This window comes from Natrix helvetica (assembly GCF_964273705.1).
Source record: "Natrix helvetica genome assembly, chromosome: 9".
Lineage (NCBI taxonomy): Eukaryota > Metazoa > Chordata > Lepidosauria > Squamata > Natricidae > Natrix > Natrix helvetica.
The window spans coordinates 3,677,118-3,696,099 of record NC_138560.1 but is presented as its reverse complement, the minus strand read 5'-3'; the positions used below and the strand labels follow the sequence as shown (position 1 = coordinate 3,696,099).

The window sequence follows — 18,982 nt, the reverse complement described above, 5'->3', positions numbered from 1 at the left end:
ACTTCAATCCTTAATTTTTTTAAAGAAAAGACCTGCGTTTTCAACCCTGACAACCTTAAAATGTGTGGAGTTCAACTCCCAGAATTCCCCAGCCAGCATGGAAATTTGGGGAGTTGAAATCCACACATCTTCCATTAAAGCTTAGGCCAATGTGTTTCTCAACTTTAAGCTACTTAAAGCTGTGGGGACCAACTCCCAGAATTCTTAAAGCATGCTGCCTGGGGAATTCTGGGAGTTGAAGTCCAGAGGGTTTAAAATGGCTGAGGTTTAGAAACACTGTTTTAGGCAGTTCACCAATGTTATTATTCTTAATATTGTTATCACTACTGCTACTGTGATTAGATTGTCACAATACAAACCAAACCAAACAGATTATTTAGAATAGGCCAGTATTTTTAACCTTGGCAGCTTTAAGATGTGTCTGGACTACAACTCACAGAATTGCCCAGTCAGCCATGCTGGCTAGGAAATTCTGGGAGTTGAAGTCTATACATCTACAAGCTGCCAAGAGATTAAGAACATTGGAGTAAAGCATATGTAACTTGGCTATGGTTTTCCCAGTTGCAATGGATGGCTGTGAAGGTTGGAGCATAAGGAAGGCTGAGCACCAAAGAATGGAGGCCTTTGAACTCTGGTGCTGGAGAAGAAGACTCCTGCATTGAGTCTCTTGGACTGCAAGGCCATCCAACTGGTCAGTCCTAGAGGAGATCAACCCTGACTGCTCTTTAGAAGGTCAGATCCTGAAGAGGAAACTCAAAGACTTATGGCCACCTAATGAGAAGGAAGAAGGACTCCCTGGAGAAGAGCCTCATGCTGGGAACGATGGAGGGCAAAAGAAGAAGAAGGGGACAGCAGAGAAGGAGGTGGATGGATGGAGTCACTGAAGAAGTAGGTGTGAGCTTAAATGGACTCCAAAGGATGGTAGAGGAAAGGAAGGCCTGGAGGAACATTGTCCATGGAGGTCGCGATGGGTTGGACACAGCTTTGCAGCTAACACAACATATGTAACTTATATCAAAGATCACATCCTTCTTGTAAAGTCATAGAAAATGATCTATAATGCTTTCTGTTCACATGGAGGAGAACTTTGTCCTGGTACTGACTTATCTATGGTGGATTTTTCTCTGTCAGTCCAATTTTTCTAATCTTGCAATCTCTTAGCCTCTGTCCAGCATTACTCAACAGATCTGATTTCTGTGGTTGATCATTGCCTTTCATTTTCTCAACCCCTCCTTCCTTCTTTTCACTTTTGACAATACATAATGACAGCTATTATCGGCTTATTAAGCCACCTTGGAAAGTGAAGGCCTCCAGTTAAACTTGTAACCCCTGTGGTTAATGTGGACGGTCACAAGTGTCGTCCCCCCCTCCCCCGGTTCTGCTTTCCAAATATAGCTGTCTGGGGAAGTGTCTCCATGCCTCAGCAGGCATTTGATGGCAGTGCGACACCGACCTGTTGGGTTAGAAAGAGGAACCGATGTGAAAAGTCAATTTTTTTTTAGTGTGTCTTGATGTGTTGTTTATATTGTTTGAAGAGAAGAGGGAGGGAGGGAGGGAGGGAGGGAGAGAGAGAGAGAGAGAGAGAAAGAAAGGATAGAGAGAAAATGAATGAGAAAGAAAAAAAGAAAGAGAGAGAGAGAGCAAGGAGAAAGGAAGTGAAATAAAGACAGATGAGAGAAGGAGAGAAAGAAAGAAGAAAGAAGAGTGAAAGAAAGGAAAGAAAGGAAAGAAAGGAAAGAAGAGATAGAGAGAAAATAAATGAGAAAGAGAGAGAGAGAGAGAAAGGAAGGGAGTAGAATAGAGACAGATGAAAGTAAGAGAGAAAGGAGAAAGAAAGAAAAAGAAAGAAAGAAAGAAAGAAAGGAGAAAGTGAGAAAGAGAAAGCAAGAAAGAAAGAAGAGAGAAAATGAATGAAATAGAGAGACAAAACGAAAGAAAAAGAGAGCAAGGGAGAAAGGGAGTGAAATAAGAGACAGATGAAAGAAAGAGAATAAGAAAAAGAGAAAAAGCTGGCTGAGGAATTCTGGGAATTGAAGCCTTAAAATTGCCGAGGTTGGAGACCCCTGTCCTAAATCATCCCTCATTAAGGGCCACCTCAGCAGGGAATGATGGATGTGGGATTCCAAGACACCCCCCCCACAAGGAGTCGAGAAGGGGAGGCCGTTCTGACAGACCGCACATCGTAACAAACTAAACTCATTTGCTGTGAATGGTTTCTTGATTTGCCTCCTGCCCCCCAGTTTCTCTTTTGGGTGAGTGGTGGGTGGGAAGGATTCTCCTGAGCCAGGCGCTGCGTCCTTTTGATTTCCTATAAGCGAAAAGCCAAACACAATCTGGCCTTGTTCTCCTTCCAGTAACTCTCCCTCCCCCCAAAAAACAAATCTGGGAGTTCTGCGACACCCCCCTCCCCAGAATGAAAGTCCTTTCTGTTTAGCAGAAAAAAAGGAATATTTTTCTCCCGGCATCTCCGATTACATTCGGTCTTCTTTAACTTGTTTTCCAAGCTCCGTTGCCAAAGCAGTTCAGCTTTGGGAAAAGGAACGAAGCATCAAAACACAATTCCTTTTTAAGGAAAAAAAATTTTTTTTTAGTAGGGAGAAGGGATTAAAGATTTGAGACGCAGGCAGCAGCATTAAGAGGTTCTGCCTAAAGTGGGGAGCAATTCCTCATCCTTTGAGGAGCCGAGAGCAATTTTGGGAGAAATGGATGGAAGAAGATGAGTTAGGAAGAGAAAACCATTAAGATGTCTCAGATCTGCAGTTATGCACCACATTCCGTGAAATGGCAGCTTGACCACTTTAAGATATGTAGACGTCAACTCCCAGAATCCCCTAGCCAGCCATCTTAACGCATGCTAGCTGGGGAATTCTGGGAGTTGAAGTCCATGCGTCTTAAAGCATACTGGCTGTGAATTCTGGGAGTTGAAGTCCATGCGTCTTAAAGCATACTGGCTGTGAATTCTGGGAGTTGAAGTCCATGCGTCTTAAAGCATACTGGCTGTGAATTCTGGGAGTTGAAGTCCATGCGTCTTAAAGCATACTGGCTGTGAATTCTGGGAGTTGAAGTCCATGCGTCTTAAAGCATACTGGCTGTGAATTCTGGGAGTTGAAGTCCATGCATCTCAAAGCAGGGGGAATGCATCTCAATGCTGGGGAATTCTGGGAGTTGAAGTCAGAGTAGCGACAGCGGGAGGCTCTGCCCACCTGCCCAGATGTCATCACAGATGCTCTGCGCAGGCACAGAAGCGCCACACACACTCCCAGTTCAGAACCAGTAGCGAGCGAAAGTAAGAAAGTAAGAAGATTTCAGGGGAATTCTGGGAGTTGAAGTCCACGCATCTCAAAGCATGGTGGCTGGGAGTTCAAATCCACACACGTTAAGTGGCCAAGGTTGAGAAACTTGGCGAACAAATGGGGAATTCTGGGAGTTGAATTCCACACCAGTGGTGGGTTCCTACCGGTTCGGACCGGTCCAGCCGAACCGGTAGTAGTTTGGTGGCCTGGGTCGCTGGAACCAGCAGTGACCCAGGCCTGCCACATCCCTGAACCGGTTCTCCCAGCAGTGCCATAGGTGCCTTCATCTTGTTTTTGCGCAGAGCAATTTGAGTTGTACTGTCCATGCGCGTGCTGCGTGCATCCTGTGCGCATCAAATGCGCGTGTGTGGGTGAAGCACCCCTGAGCGAAGAGGCAGTAGTATCTGCCGGAACCCACCCCTGGTCGACACCCCTTCAACTTGCCAAGAGTGGGTGCTCCAACATTGGAGGTTTTTAAGAAGAAGTGGCTGAAGTGGCCCAGGGTTTCCTGCTTGAGCAGGGGGGTTGGACTAGAAGACCTCCAAGGTCCCTTCCAGCTCTGTCATTCTGAGTAAGAAACACTGTGCTAATGGTTCGTTGAGGATTCTGTTCCCACCCTCCCTTCCTCACCACCAGCCAAGTTCTCGCTGAACTGAATCCAGAGCAATTTGCACACCGCACGTGTCGCCGGGTGTCGCTGACAACCCCACCGGAATTACCACCGTCCCATTGCCTAGCTTGGCTCAAGCAAGCAGGCCGGGTAGGGGAACTCTGGGAGTTGAAGTCCGCCCATTTTAAAACTTGCTGGTTTATGTTTCAAGCGCAGTCTTGGGAAAAGGATGCAGCTACTTTAATGAGTCAGGGACAGAGGTTGAACAGCTTCCGGACAATCCATAGCCTTCTCATGAAGACTGGATGCGAAACTTTGCACAGTTGGCTTCCTTACTTGGAAGACTGACACGTACTTGTCAGGGAGGGATACAGCTCTGATTGCATGGTCATACAATACAATACAATTATACAATACAATAAAATAAAATAGCAGAGTTGGAAGGGACCTTGGAGGTCTTCTAGTCCAACCCCCTGCCTAGGCAGGAAACCCTATACCATTTCAGACAGATGGCTATCCAACATCTTCTTAAAGACTTCCAGTGTTGGGGCATTCACAACTTCTGGAGGCAATTTCTGTTCCACTGATTAATTGTTCTCACTGTCAGGAAATTTCTCCTCAGTTCTAAGTTGCTTCTCTCCTTGATTAGTTTCCACCCATTGCTTCTTGTCCTGCCTTCAGGTGCCTTGGAAAATAGTTTGACTCCCTCTTCTTTGGGGCAACCCCTGAGATGTTGGAACACTGCTATCATGTCTCCCCTAGTCCTTCTTTTCGTTATAGACACACAAACACACACCTGGACAAGACGCATCTCGATCTGAGGATCTCCCCAATACAAACCCAACAACCACCCTATGAGGTAGGCAAGGCAGAGAGAACCTTGACACATGGCTTACAAGACCAGCCTCACGTTCGAACCCGGGTCTCCCCAGGGTTGATCCAAACCCCTTCCTTACCCCCCCCCCACTACATCTTTTAATAATGACCCTGTCCTTCTGTGCAGGGTTCAAGCTGTCCTAGAACAACTTTTGAAGAGGTACAATGCCTCTCTCTCTCTCTCTCTCTCTCACACACACACACACACACACACATGTTCCTGGGCCACATATTTTGAACCCCGGACCTAAAAATTGCTGAACGCGAATTGAAATGGACGAAATAGCAGCCTTCTCTGGATTTGCCTAGGATGGCATTTTCCAGTTGCACCGCTGACCTTCGTGGACTCTGCAGCCTTTTTCTCAGATAGCAAGAAAGTGCCACGTTAGGGCCGGGCAGCTGATAATGGTTTATGATGCCTTGGCATCCATGCCTCGAAAGCCGTTCTTAGCTGGAGTTTTCTATTCCACGGCCGAATTTTTTTCAAAAACCAGTGAAAACTCCAAAGCAGAAAATCCTCTATCAATGCCATCGATAAAGACAATGAATGCATAAATAAACTTTTGAGCTGCGTTTTATCCTCTATTCAGCCAGAATGGCCCCAAATCTTACTTCATTGTAAAGACTTTGATTTGATTATTTTAGTCCAGGTCAGAAAAACATTAACTTTCCAAGGCGTGAGAATTCTGTGTAGTTCTGAATGTATTGAACCAACCTACTCAATTCTCCCAACAAACCAGGAATAACTCAGAAATAAACTTTTCCTATTTGATGTACGAGGGACGTGGTGATGGCCTGGTGGCTAAGATGCTGAGCTTGTCGATCAGAAAGGTCGGCAGTTTGGCGGTTTGAATCCCGAGCGCCGCATAACGGAGTGAGCTCCCGTTACTTGTCCCAGCTTCTGCCAACCTAGCAATTCGAAAGCACGTAAAAAATGCAAGTAGAAAAGTAGGGACCACCTTTGGTGGGAAGGGAATAGCGTTCCGTGCGCCTTTGGGGCTTAGTCATGCCGGCCACATGACCATGGAGACGTCTTCGGACAGCGCTGGCTCTTCGGCTTTGAAACGGAGATGAGTGTCTCCCCCTAGAGTCGGGAATAACTAGCGCATATGTGTGAGGGGAACCTTTACCTTTCTTTGATGTACTTACAGCCACAATTAATTTCCATTGTTAAGCAAGGCAGTTGTTAAGCGAGTTTTGCCCCAGTTTACGACTTGCCTTGCCACAGCTGTTACGTGAATCATGGTTAAGTTGGTAACACAGTTGTTTAAATGAAAAATGAATCTGGCTACCCCCTTGACTTTCCTTGTCAGGAGGTCGCAAAAGGGGATCACATGATCCCCCCCAGAAGAGACAGTGCAACCGTCATAAGTACACGCCAGTTGCCAAGCATCTGAGGTCATAAGTGTGAGAAACGGCCATGTCACTTTTTTCAGTGTTGCTGTAACTTCTGCAAGTGATTCACTTAACAACTGTGGCAAGACAGGTTGCAAAAGGGAGCAAAACTCACTTAACAATTTTGCAAGTTTTTGAAAGATTGGACTCAGTTGTGCTCATAAGTTGAGGGCTAGATGTAATCTTTGCAGGGTGCCCTTCCCATATCTTGGAACTACAATTCCCAGAGTGCCCTCGGCCATTCTACCTGGGAATTCTGGGGGTTTGGAGACCAGCTAAGAAGGGTAAAATTGCATAAAATTTATTTTAAAAGCAAAAATGTTATTCACTTCATTTGAGTGGGGGGGAAGAAAAATTATAGAACAGAGCAGAGCAGAGTGGAATTAGGAATAGGAATAGAATAGAATAGAACAGAACAGAACAGAATTTAGAATAGAAATTAGAATAGAATAGAATAGAACAGAATAGAATTTAGAATAGAAGTTAGAATTTAGAATAGAATAGAATAGAATAGAATTTAGAATAGAAGTTAGAATAGAATAGAATAGAAGTAGAATAGAGTAGAAGTAGAAGTAGAATAGAATAGAATAGAATAGAATAGAATAGGAGTAGAATAGGAATAGGAATAGGATAGAATATAATAGGAATAGAATAGAATAGAATTCTTTATTGGCCAAGTGTGATTGGACACACAAGGAATTTGTCTTTAGTGCGTATGCTCTAAGTGTACATAAAGCAAAATAAAATAGAATACATTCATCAAGAATAAAACATACAACACTTAGTGATAGTCATAGGTTCTAATAAGCAATCAAATCATACTAGGAAACAAATAAAACAGTATAAACTGTAAAGATACAAGCAACATGGTTATACTCATAAGTGGGAAGAGATAGGTACTAGGAAGGATGAGAAGAATAATAGTAATGCAGTCTTAGTAGATAATTTGACAGTGTTGTGGGAATTAGTTGTTTAGCAGAGTGATGGCATTGGGGGAATAAACTGTCCTTGTGTCTAGTTGTCTTGGTGTGCAGTGCCCTATAGCCTCGTTTTGAGGACAGGAGTTGAAACCATTTATGTTCAGGATGTGAGGGGTCTGTAGATATTTTCACAGCCCTCTTTTTGACTCGTGCAGTGTGCAGGTCCTCAAGGGAAGGCAGGTTGGTAGTAATTGTTTTTTTCTGCAGTTCTGGTTATCCTTTGAAGTCCGTGTCTGTCTTGTTGGGTTGCAGAGCCAAATCAGACAGTGATGGAGAAGCCGATGACAGACTCAATCATTCCTCTGTAGAACTGAATCAGCAGCTCTTGGGGCAGTTTGAACTTTCTGAGATGGTGCAGAAAGAATAAATAGAATAAAAATAACAAAATTTTATTTTGTTATTCGCTTGGTTTCTCCTTTCCAAGACATTTGCAATTATTATTTTTTCCAACTAAAAAGGGGAGAGTTTATTAGCCAGGCTGGTTATCCTGAACTTTGTAAAACATCCACTTACAAAACAGTGATTAAGTGCAAGACACGGGGGAAACCTTTGTCCTAACAAAGACCTAACTTTGTAGCTACAGGCAGTTCTCCGCCAGAGATGGTCAAAAGCCTGTGGTTTGCTTATCTTCTCCGAAAAAATAAACCTCCCAGCTATTTTTTTTTCCAGATGTCGCTATCAACTCTGATCAAATCATCCTGAACTTTGGTTGCAGTGTTAAGCCAGGTTACTTCAGGGCAAAGTTTGCAATGAGAAGCAAAGTGTTTTCAGAAACATCAAGAGGCTACAGGAAATTTTGTCCTTAGAGGGAGAACATTTATAAAACGCCCTCTTGTGATCCTGAATTAATGGCCATAAATGGATGAATGAAACTTATTTTAATGAGCTGCATAGTTTGGGTTTGCCAACTTTTCAAAAGCCAGCTGTGAACCCTTGCCTTTACATCTTCTGTTTGTGTTTATTTTATTGAAAAGATTTGTACGGCCGCATGCTTAAAAAACAGAATTCTGGGCAGCAGAACAACGATAAAACGCCTTTCGTTCTCGCTCACTTTATACACAATCCCTTCTAGCTTCTTTTCTGGCCTGAGGAGAAATTTTATTTTATTATGTTTGACAGTCTCGGAGACTCCCGAAAACGAGGGCTGGAGAGAGAGAGAGACAAAAAGTTAATAAACAGTAAACAGTTACCAAATTTGCAGGCAGTTTCTCTAGTCTTGTTTTTCACAAGTAGTCCTTGACTTTATGACCATAATTGAGTGCAAAATTTCCATTGCTAAGCAAGAGAGTTCTCAGGAGAGTTAGCCCCATTTTACAGTCTTGCCATAATTGTTAAGTGAATATTGACTTTGCTTGCCAGAAGGTTGCAAAAGGACCCAAGAACGCCTCAACCGTCGTAAAGATGAGCCGGTTGCCAAGCATAGGAAGCATGATTATGTAAGCATGGAGACATTGCAACGGTCGTAAGTGTGAAAAGGGGTCACAGGTCACTTTTTTCAGTGCTGTTGCAACTTTGAAAGGTCACTAAACGAATGGTCCTAAGTCAGGGACGATCTGAAGTCACTTGATTGGCACCGGAGGTTTGCCTCCATCCTAGGGAAGCCAATATCCCCGTTTGTGCAAATTTGCACCCGAGGAAATCAGGCTGTTTTGGGGATTAGTTCAGCCTCCAATAAGGGAGCGAAATCTGTTATACATAGTTCTCGACTGGCAACCATTCGATCATTCGAATGGCACTGAAAAAGGGGATCTATGACCGATCCTCACACTTACAACATTCCCAGTGCCACATGATCAAAATTCAGGCAGATGGCATGTACTTACGATAACGGATGCAGGGCACACAAATACCATGGTTGTGTCTCATGCACAACTTTAAAATCCCTGCGTATCCAGAAAGCTCTTTACCGTTAGAGAAAGTGCAGAGTTTGTTAATTCATGTGGAATGAAGTTTTTGCACGTGTGAGTGTGCATTTGTGCAACAGACAAGCAGAGCTGGAGCTAAAACAACGGCTGTCTCAGCTAAATCAATGCCCCCGCCCTCTCTTACATGATCAACTCAACTAGGACGTTTTGGGGAAGGAAAGCATCAGATGCCCAGGGGCGGTGGGGACAGATGGACTGCGTGCCAATTGTGTGGTGGTTTTTTTTTTTTTTTTTGCAAAGCAAAGTTGTGTGTTGACTTGGCAGCTTGCCTGAAGAGATCTTAGAAAGTCCCTGCTCCAGGCAGTGAGTCAGAGTCACAAAGACCGAACGGCCAGTGATTCTCAGCAGCTCAAACCGAGATTTTGCTTCTGATGACCTCCTGTTCCGCAGTAACATTTGACCAACTTAAAATCTAATCGGTCTTCTTGGACAATTGGGTCAGATAGAATCATGTCTTTGTCCCCCCCCCCCCTCGCCCCACGCTCTTCTCTCTCTCTTTTTCATATTTAAACTTAAAAACATACTGACCTACACAATCACATTGGGGTCCTAGGCAGTGGTGGGATTCAAATAATTTAACAACCGGTTCTCTGCTCTAATGATTTTTTCCAACAACCAGTTCACCAAACTTCTCAGAAAGTTAACAACTGGTTCTTTCAAAGTGGTGTGAACTGCCTGAATCCCACCACTGGTTCTATGCCACTGTTTTACAAACTTTAGGATGGGTGGACTTCAACTCCCAGAATTCCCCACATGGCCACTCCACACATCTGAAAGATTTCTGGCTGGGGGATTCTGGGAGTTGAAGTCCATTCAGCTTAAAACCTGCTGGCTGGGGGATTCTGGGAGTTGACATTCACATTCTCTGCTTAGCGACTGTTCAAAATTACAACAGAACTCGAAAAGCGAGCTATCCCTGATCGGTGAGGCTTCCAACAAGCAAAGTCAACGGGGAAAGTTTGATTCGTTTAACAATTGGATGATTTACTTAACAACGGCAGGGATTCGTTTAACAACGGTGGCAAAAAGGTTGTAAAATCAGGTGTGGGTCATTTAACAAGCACCTGGCTTAGCAAAGGAAATTCTGAACTTAATTGTGGTCGTAAGGCGAGCTTACTATCTGTATTCCATTATATTTTTATCTTTATTTATTTATTTGTCTGCCGCCTTTATTATTTTTACAAATAACTCAAGGCAGCGAAGATACAATAGTCCTTCCGCCTCCTATTTTCCCCACAACAACAATCTTGTGAGGTAGGTTGGGTTGAGAGAGAGAGGGACTGGCCCAAAGTCACCCTTGTGTCTTTCAGAACTAAGGCAGGCCTAGAACTCCTAGTCTCCTGGTAATTGGCCCCAAAACACCCGGCCTTCTTCTGTGCATTAGGTGGGACTAGAACTCACTGTCTCCTGGTGATTGGCCCCAAAATACCCAGCTGGATTTCATTGCTAAGGTGGGACTAGAACTCACAGTCTCCCAGGTTCTAGCCTGGTACCACCGGATGTCTATGGAGATTCTCAGTCATCCAGGTCAGAGTTCTCCCAAAGGTGGGAGAACCATCCAAGAAGCTTCTGACTGGATGGTGAAGAATGGAATTCTTCAGTCAGAGCTGAAGAAGCTTCTTGGATGAGAAGCGAAACGTCTTCAAGGAAAAAACCAGAAAGTCCCAGTTGCCTCTTGAAAAAAGCACCTTTGGGACTTCACCCCCAGACCAAACTAGCTCTCAATTGTGTTGGTTTGTTTTTAATCAGGCGTGGGGCGGCGTACCAACCGAGCAACTACATATAACAAATAAATAGAAGTAAATAAAATAACAATCAAGCACACCCAATGTCACAGATAGAATAAGAAGAAAATATGCCCAGGTATGTGTGTCTCCTGACATCTCAGAAACTGCCTCCTTTCCCAGGTGTGCAAAGACCTTTGTGTACACACTGCTTCCTTTTCCAGATGTGCAAAGAAACTGCCTCCTTTCCCAGGTGTGCAAATACCTTTGTGTACACACTGCTTCCTTTTCCAGATGTGCAAAGAAACTGCTTCCTTTCTCAGGTGTGCAAATACCTTTGTTTACACACTGCCTCCTTTCCCAGGTGTGCAAATACCTTTGTGTACACACTGCTTCCTTTTCCAGATGTGCAAAGAAAGTGCTTCCTTTCCCAGGTGTGCAAATACCTTTGTGTGCACACTGCTTCCTTTCCCAGGTGTGCAAATACCTTTGTTTACACACTGCTTCCTTTCCCAGGTGTGCAAATACCTTTGTGTGCACACTGCTTCCTTTCCCAGGTGTGCAAATACCTTTGTGTGCACACTGCTTCCTTTCCCAGGTGTGCAAATACCTTCGTTTACACACTGCTTCCTTTCCCAGGTGTGCAAATACCTTTGTGTACACACTGCTTCCTTTTCCAGATGTGAAAAGAAACTGCTTCCTTTCCCAGGTGTGCAAATACCTTTGTGTACACACTGCTTCCTTTTCCAGATGTGAAAAGAAACTGCTTCCTTTCCCAGGTGTGCAAATACCTTTGTGTACACACTGCTTCCTTTTCCAGATGTGAAAAGAAACTGCTTCCTTTCACAGGTGTGCAAAGAGCTGTTATTTCTTTCCCTCTTTTTTTAAAAAAAAACATCCTGAAGATGTCAGGGTTAAGCCAACGTGGGCGAGTGGTGATGGAGATTAAACTTTGCCCCCAATGCCACCATGGCAAACTGGTTGTTTGTTTTTTCTTTTCTTTTCCAGCTGCTGACTCTGCCAGGGCCGCCCCTTTCCTCCACTCCCACCCACCCACCCCCCAGGCTGAGCTGGGTATTTAAAAGTCTGCCGAGGAGGAGAACGGCAAGACAAACTTCCCGAAGGAGTCACGGAAAGGACGGTGAAAGACTAGGAGAAGAAAGAAGAATTCATTAACCACTCGGTGAGTTCTTGATTTGGCTCTTTGCATCATTCCCCCCCCCCCTCTGGGACGGTGGCTGGTTGTAATTTAAGTTAAAAACATGGGGGAGGGGGTTTAAACACCCCCCTATGCCCCCCCCAGGACAGAGGATAGTTCTAGCTAGTTGATTGCAATGCAGACAACTTGAAGGAAACAAAACAGAAATTAGCATCTTCTCCGATGTCAAGTTAGCAACAGTAATTCCCTTTCTGGGTTATCAATAGAATAAAACGGAATCATAGAACAGAATAAGAAGGATAGAGCTGAGCTTTGATGGATCCTGAGTCTGGGGGAGTTTGGGGGGGTGGCCTTAGGGTCTACATTCCTGGGATGTGTGTGTGTGAGAGAGAGAGAGAGAGAGAAAGAAATTTCCTCTCCTTCTCATTTCTCCTAAATCAGGGGTGTCCAAACTTGAGAACTTTAAGACTTGTGGACTTCAACTCTCAGAATTCCCCAGCCAGCATAGCTGGCTGGGGAATTCTGGGAGTTGAAATCCACAAGTCTTAAAGTTCCCAAGTTTGGACACCCCTGTCCTAAATTCATACCATATCTGATGTGCTTTTCTCCCCCCTCCCCCCCCCCCCAGGGAATCCACCGATCACCATGAAACTCTTCGCTCTACTCTTCGCCGTGGGGCTGCTGGGTGGTAAGTAACCAAGTTGGGGTGTGCAATTTTACGAAGGCGGGAAGTAGGGGGGGGGAGTGGGAGATAAAAAAATAAGTAAGCAAGTCTGTTTACCAGCCCTGTTTTGATTCTCCTGAATGTCATCGGCATGTAGAAGATGTCTTTCCTTCACAGAACTCTATAGACAGTGGCAGTATAGCTCTGAATAAGAGAATAACTGAATTGGAAGGGACCTTGGAGGTCTTCTAGTCCAACCCCCTGCTGGAGCAGGAGAACCCTATCCCGTTTCGGACAAATGGCTGCCCAGTCTCTTCTTGTAAGCCTCCAGTGATGAAGCACCTTGCAACCTCTGGAGTTAATTTTTAATCGTTCTCACTCTGAGGAAATTGCTCCTTCGGTCTAGGTTGGTTCTCTCCTTGATTGGCTTCCAGCCCTCTGGGGTTAAACAAGAGGTAAAATTGAGGGGTCTCCTGGCAGGATGAAGGTCTGAGGGTCTTCGTTTGCAAACACTAGAACAGAGGTCTTCAAACTTGGCAACTTTAAGGCTTGTGGTCTTCTGGGAGCTGAAGACCACAAGTCTTAAAGTCGCCAAGTTTGAAGACCTCTGCACTAACAGATGGATTGGCTGAACCCCTTTTTCCAAAGCCCCCGAAGGTCAGACAAGGAAGAATGGATGGAAACTGATCAAGGAGAGATTCAACTTAGAAATAAGGAGGGATTGCCTTCAGAAGTTGTGGGAGCTTCATCCCCGGAAGCTTTCATGAAGAGACGGGACTGCCACCTGTCCGAAATTCGTGCAAGGGTTTCTTGCTTGGGTGGGGGGGTTGGACTAGATGACCTACAAGGTCCCTTCCAGCTCTGTTTGATGGTTTGATCCAGACTTCCCACAATATGCTAGACCAGGCTCAGATGGGGCAGAGTAGTTTGTGGGAAGCCAATGAACAAGTCTATTCCATTTAGCAGGCCATCCTTTTTAAAATCAAGGATAGCATTTAGGGTAGTCCTCGATGTTACGGCCGTTATAACAACACTGGAAAAAATGACTTACAAGAGTCCAGTCATGTAACAGTCGTGTGATCAAAATTCAGACGCTGGGCAACTGGCATGTACTTCTGACTGTTGTAGCATCCTGGGGTCATGTGATTGTCACTTGTGACCTTCCCAGCTGGCTTTCAACAAGCAGAGTCAATGGGGGGGGGGAGGGACAGGATTTGAGTCACTCTTGAACCCAAGCCAGGCCTAAATGTGGCTAAGAACTATTTCATCAAACTCGAGTAAATGCCAACAGGCCCGAATTAGTCCCCATTCCAGTCTGTTTCCTGTTTCCCGTCTAGCCTCTGGGACTCCCTGCCACAACAAAGCTCTCCGATAAGTGAGGGCGTCCTGCATAAGGACTGGAGGGCACTGTGATTAATCGCAGGGGAAATAGAAACACACCAGGAAGCAGCTTCTTGTTGTGGCTTGTCCTGCGTGGGTAGTAGAATCTGGGCTGCTCAATCTATTTCAACTTTTAGCCTATCTTGTAGGGTTGGTGAGAAGATAAAGGAGCGGGGAGGAGGGGAAGGGAAGGGATGAGAAATTAAGATAAGGGTTGATAAAGCCAACCTGCTTAGGCGGGGCGGGGTGGGGGTGGGGGCATGGATTTAGGAGGAAGAGGGGGAGAGTTCCAGTAAAGGAGAATGTTTGTGGCTCACAGTTGAATGAGGATTCCTTGGTGGTCTGTGAGCTGGGTTGTCTTCATTCAGACATTTCACTACCCAGCTAGGGAACATCATCAGAGTTAGTCCTAGCACCGATGATGTTATCCAGTTGGGCAATGAGATATCTGCAAGAAAACAATCAAGCTCCGAGAGCAACAAGGACCCTATAGTCTTCCTCCTCCTCCTCCTCCTCCTCTCCCTTCCAGCATTGATGATGTTACCTAGTTGAATCATGAAACATCTGCAAGGAAACAAACAAGCTCTGAGAGCAACAAGGACCCCTCAAATTATTGTGGCTCAGTGGCTAAGATGCTGAGCTTGTCGATCAGAAAGGTTGGCAGTTCGAATCCCTAACACCATGTAACGGAGTGAGCTCCCGTGACTTGTCCCAGCTTCTGCCAACCTAGCAGTTCGAAAGCATGTAAAAATTGCAAGTGGAAAAATAGGGACCACCTTTGGTGGGAAGGGAACAGCGTCCCGTGTGCCTTCAGCGTTGAGTCATGCCGGCCACATGACCACAGAGACGTCTTCGGACAGCGCTGGCTCTTCGGCTTTAAAACGGAGACGAGCGCCGCCCCCTAGAGTCGGCAACGACTAGCACATAGGTGCGAGGGGAACCTTTACCTTTAACCTTTAGAGATACATGGATTAATGTGAGCTTTCCTTCCCTGAGCTGATTCCTTCCAAATGTGCTGGAGTCACAGGTCCCATAATGCCCAACTAATGTGGCCACGATAGCTACAGGGTTACGGGACCTGCTCCAGAACTTCTAGAGGGCACCAGATCAGAGAAAAGGGTGGCATTTGAAGCCAAGTTGACCCTTGGAATACCGACAACAACACCTACTCAAGGAACTACTTTGGAGGACCAAGAGCGTGCTCTATGGTTGGCGGGTCCTGAGTTCGAAATGTCCCAATCAATACAATACAATAGCAGAGTTGGAAGGGACCTTGGAGGTCTTCTAGTCCAACCCCCTGCTCAAGCAGGATACCCTATACCGTTTCAGACAAATGGCTATCAAACATCTTCTTAAAGACTTCCAGTGTTGGGGCATTCACAACTTCTGGAGGCAACTTCTGTTCCACTGATGAATTGTTCTCACTTTTACGAAGTTTCTCCTCAATTCTAAGTTGCTTCTCTCCTTGATTAGTTTGCACCCATTGCTTTTTGTTCTACCCTCAGGTGCCTTGGAAAATAGTTTGACTCCCTCTTCTTTGTGGCAGCCCCTGAGATATTGGAAGACTGCTATCATGTCTCCCCTAGTCCTTCTTTCTCTTAAGCTAAACATACCCAGTTCCTGCAACCGTTGATCATATGTTTTAGCCTCCAGTCCCAATCGAGACCTGTAGGCTGAGTTTTATTCCTCTTTTCTTTTTCCCATGATTTGTGTGCAGCCTCCTGGGCCAATCCCTTCTTTCAAGACGAGCCAAAGTCCAAATGGGAGGAAACGGTGAACGTCTTTTGGGGTTACGTCACCAAGGCTGCAAATGTGGCGGATGACGTCACTGCCCAGATCAGGACCTCCCAGCTCAGCCGGGAATTGGAGTGAGTGTTTTTGTTATTTTCATCTCGCCTTTATTGTTTTTATAAACAACACGAACCAGGGAGCAAACAAAACTAATAACCTTTCCTCAAACTGTCTTCTCCACAACAACAACCTTGGTGGGTTGGGCTGAGAATGGAGGGGAACTGGCCCAAAGTCCCCCAGCCGGCTTTCATGGCTAAGGTGGGACTAGAACTCCCTGTCTCCTGGTAGTTTGGGCCAAAGTCACCCAGCTGGTTTTCATGGCTAAGGTGGGACTAGAACTCCCTGTCTCCTGGTGATTAGCCTAAAGCCACCCAGCTGGTTTTCATGGCTAAGGTGGGACTAGAACTCCCTGTCTCCTGGTGATTGGCCCAAAGTCCCCCCCGCCAACTTTCATGCCTCATGCAGAACTAGAACTCCCAGCCTCCTAGTTTCTAGCTGGTCCGTCACCATTCCTCAACCAACCTGGCTCTCTTAGACCAACAACAAAGCTATGTAAATATGATGCACCCGAGGATTTGACCCCTGGCTTCTCTTGTCTTCTCAGTGGCCTCATCACCGACACCATCGCTGAGGTGGACGTCTACACGGATGAGATGCGTTCCAAATTTGGCCCCTACACCCAAGAGCTACAGGAGCGCCTGACGGCCGAAGTGTCCACCCTCACCGGGAAACTGAGAGGCGACATGGAGGAGACCAAGGGGAAGCTGCTCCAATATTGCCGAGACACCCGCCTGATGATCGACCACAACGTGGACAACATGAAGTCCCAGTTCAACCTCCTGATGCGCAAGCTGAGGAAACGCATCACCAAGGACGCCGAGGAGCTGCGTCAGAAGCTGGGGACCTACGCCCAGGAGCTGAAGACCAACACCAGCGAGAAGGTCACCTCCGCCCGCCAGAACCTGGAGCCCTACCTCTCCAACATCCACGAAAAGGGACAGCAGAGGATCCAGGCTCTGCAGCAAGCCATCGGCGAGCAAGGCCAGCTGGTCCACCAGAAGCTCAGCAGCCGCGTCCAGGAGCTCCAGGACCAGTTCCAGGAGAAGCTTCAGGAGATGAAAACCGCCTTTGACCAGGCTGTCGACAAACTCCGCCAGTTGGCCAACCCCATTTTGGAGGACATGGGCATCCAGGTTGAGCCCGTGGTGGAGGAGATCAACCAGGAGCCGTGAAGGGGGCTTACACCTTCAGCAACCCTCCTGCTTTGTCTCCTTGGAAACGGAGGGGAACCTCAAAGCTTGGTTGAGATGGCTCTTGACAGGCCAGCCATGTATTAACCTAACCTTCCCAACTGGCTGAGAGCCCTCCAGATGTGCGGCATGACACCCTCCAGCATTGGGCTTGTAAGCCGACACATCTGGAGCAACGCCAGATTGGAGGTGTGGGGGGGGGGGGAGACTGCACTAACCTCATGCTGCTTTGCACAAGCCCCATCGTCCCCTCGAACAAGACCTTGCCATCCGGCCCTCTTAACCTTCTCTCCCCTTTCCGCTCTCGTATTAACCCCTGTGTTGCACTTGTGAATTTTTCCTAGAATGATCCCGGAAGGATTCCTGATGCCCATTTCCCCTTCCCACCGTAACAAGCCTGCATTCCAAATGTGTTCCCATTATTCCTCAGCTTTCCCTGGTGTTTTGATCTGTAACAATAAAATATACTTTGGATATGAATCTCTCCTGGTCCTGCAGTGTTTTTTTTCCTGCTTGGGATGGGCATGGACTTCAACCTGGGAGCACTTTTGCAGAGGGGAAATCAGCATTTAGGGAATGGAGATTTTTGCGGTATCCTTCCCCCAGGAGTGTGGAGGGAATGGGGAGTTCGCAGTATCCACAATCATCTGCTATTGTGATGTTTTGCCCTGCCAACAGACACCCTGAAGAAGTATTTGAGAGGTTAAACTTTTGGAGGTTAAAAAAAAAACCCTTTTTTTATCTACGTTGTCTTACTAATGAATGATGCTACTCCAAGTACAGGTAGCTCTCAACTTACAACAGCAATTCCATGGTCACCTGAATGGGGCCTTAAGGTCCCAGCAGTTTCCCGGAGCCACTGAAATGCCCAAGAGAGTGAGACTCGAGACAAGGCTTGCAAAAAAATATCAGCTTTTATTTATGGGCGTAGCAAAAGCTGGGTGTCAAAACTATATCCAAAACATACAAACAAATGCATGTAAGGAATAGTCACACACTGGAAGAGGGGCTCAGAGAATTATAGACATTTTAGGCAGATGGAAACAAACTTTATCCAATCAGAGACAACGTGATCTTTAAAGCGTCCTTTGGTTCAAGCTCCTGTCTCTGTCTACCTTACCTATGGAGAATTCCTATAGCCTTGCGTGGGGAGTAGCAGCTCCCCTTTGCCAAGTTGTTTTTCGGCAGAATGTTTTAAGGATTGATGAGCCAGGAAAACTCCCAAGTTTGGTTCCTTTATCTATGGAGCCTGGTACGCCCATGTAACAATTTCTTCTATGTTTTCAAGAATGTCCCTAGCCTTGGAGCCAAGAATAGAAGTGAGACGCAGCAGTGAGATAACATTTGCAGTAGTGCCATCGAGTATTAACGTTACAATTTGCTAGGCTAGAAAAGAACTAATTTCTGGCAGTATACAATAATATAAGCAGAAGCCAATAACAAAGCTTAATTCTTAATAAATGATTTCTAGCAGCATATCGTATCAGAAGCCAACTGCAAATATTGGCTTAATTTTAAAAAAAACATACTTACAAAAAGCAGTTAATTTTCCTGATTTCTTTTAGCTGACTGCCTCCTTTTGATTTAGTTCAGAATGATGAGTTCCAGATAATAAAATATGGACTAAGTGACAAGCATGACTTTAGCCATCCGAAACGTGATTTTATTTTATTTTCTAATTGAGTGCGTTTGGCAAAACCATCCTTTCAAAAACTCAGCACAAATTTCCCAAGATTGAACGTTTCGGTCAAATTTCTCAACATTGCTACTTGATATGAAACCTGTTTTAAACTGATGTGAAATGTTTTAAACTGATGTGAAATTGCAAAATAAGTGTGTTTTAAGGGAGGATCCGGCAAGCCAGATTGTTAAAAACAGGTTATTCAGTGACCAAAAAGGGTTCATTTAGCATTTTTTACTGTTTTAATTTACATA

The 18,982-nt window shown here is 45.5% G+C and overlaps 1 protein-coding gene across 1 annotated transcript; it reads left to right on the top strand.

Moving 5' to 3' along the window:
* The first annotated feature begins 11,869 nt into the window (after window positions 1-11,869).
* On the top strand, window positions 11,870-17,527 carry APOE (apolipoprotein E). The gene is made up of 4 exons (XM_081962710.1): window positions 11,870-11,986; window positions 12,591-12,650; window positions 15,724-15,874; window positions 16,402-17,527. The coding sequence occupies exons 2-4, from the start codon at window positions 12,608-12,610 to the stop codon at window positions 17,027-17,029; spliced, it is 822 nt and encodes a 273-aa protein (XP_081818836.1). The 5' UTR covers window positions 11,870-11,986; window positions 12,591-12,607; the 3' UTR covers window positions 17,030-17,527.
* The last annotated feature ends 1,455 nt before the right edge of the window (window positions 17,528-18,982 follow it).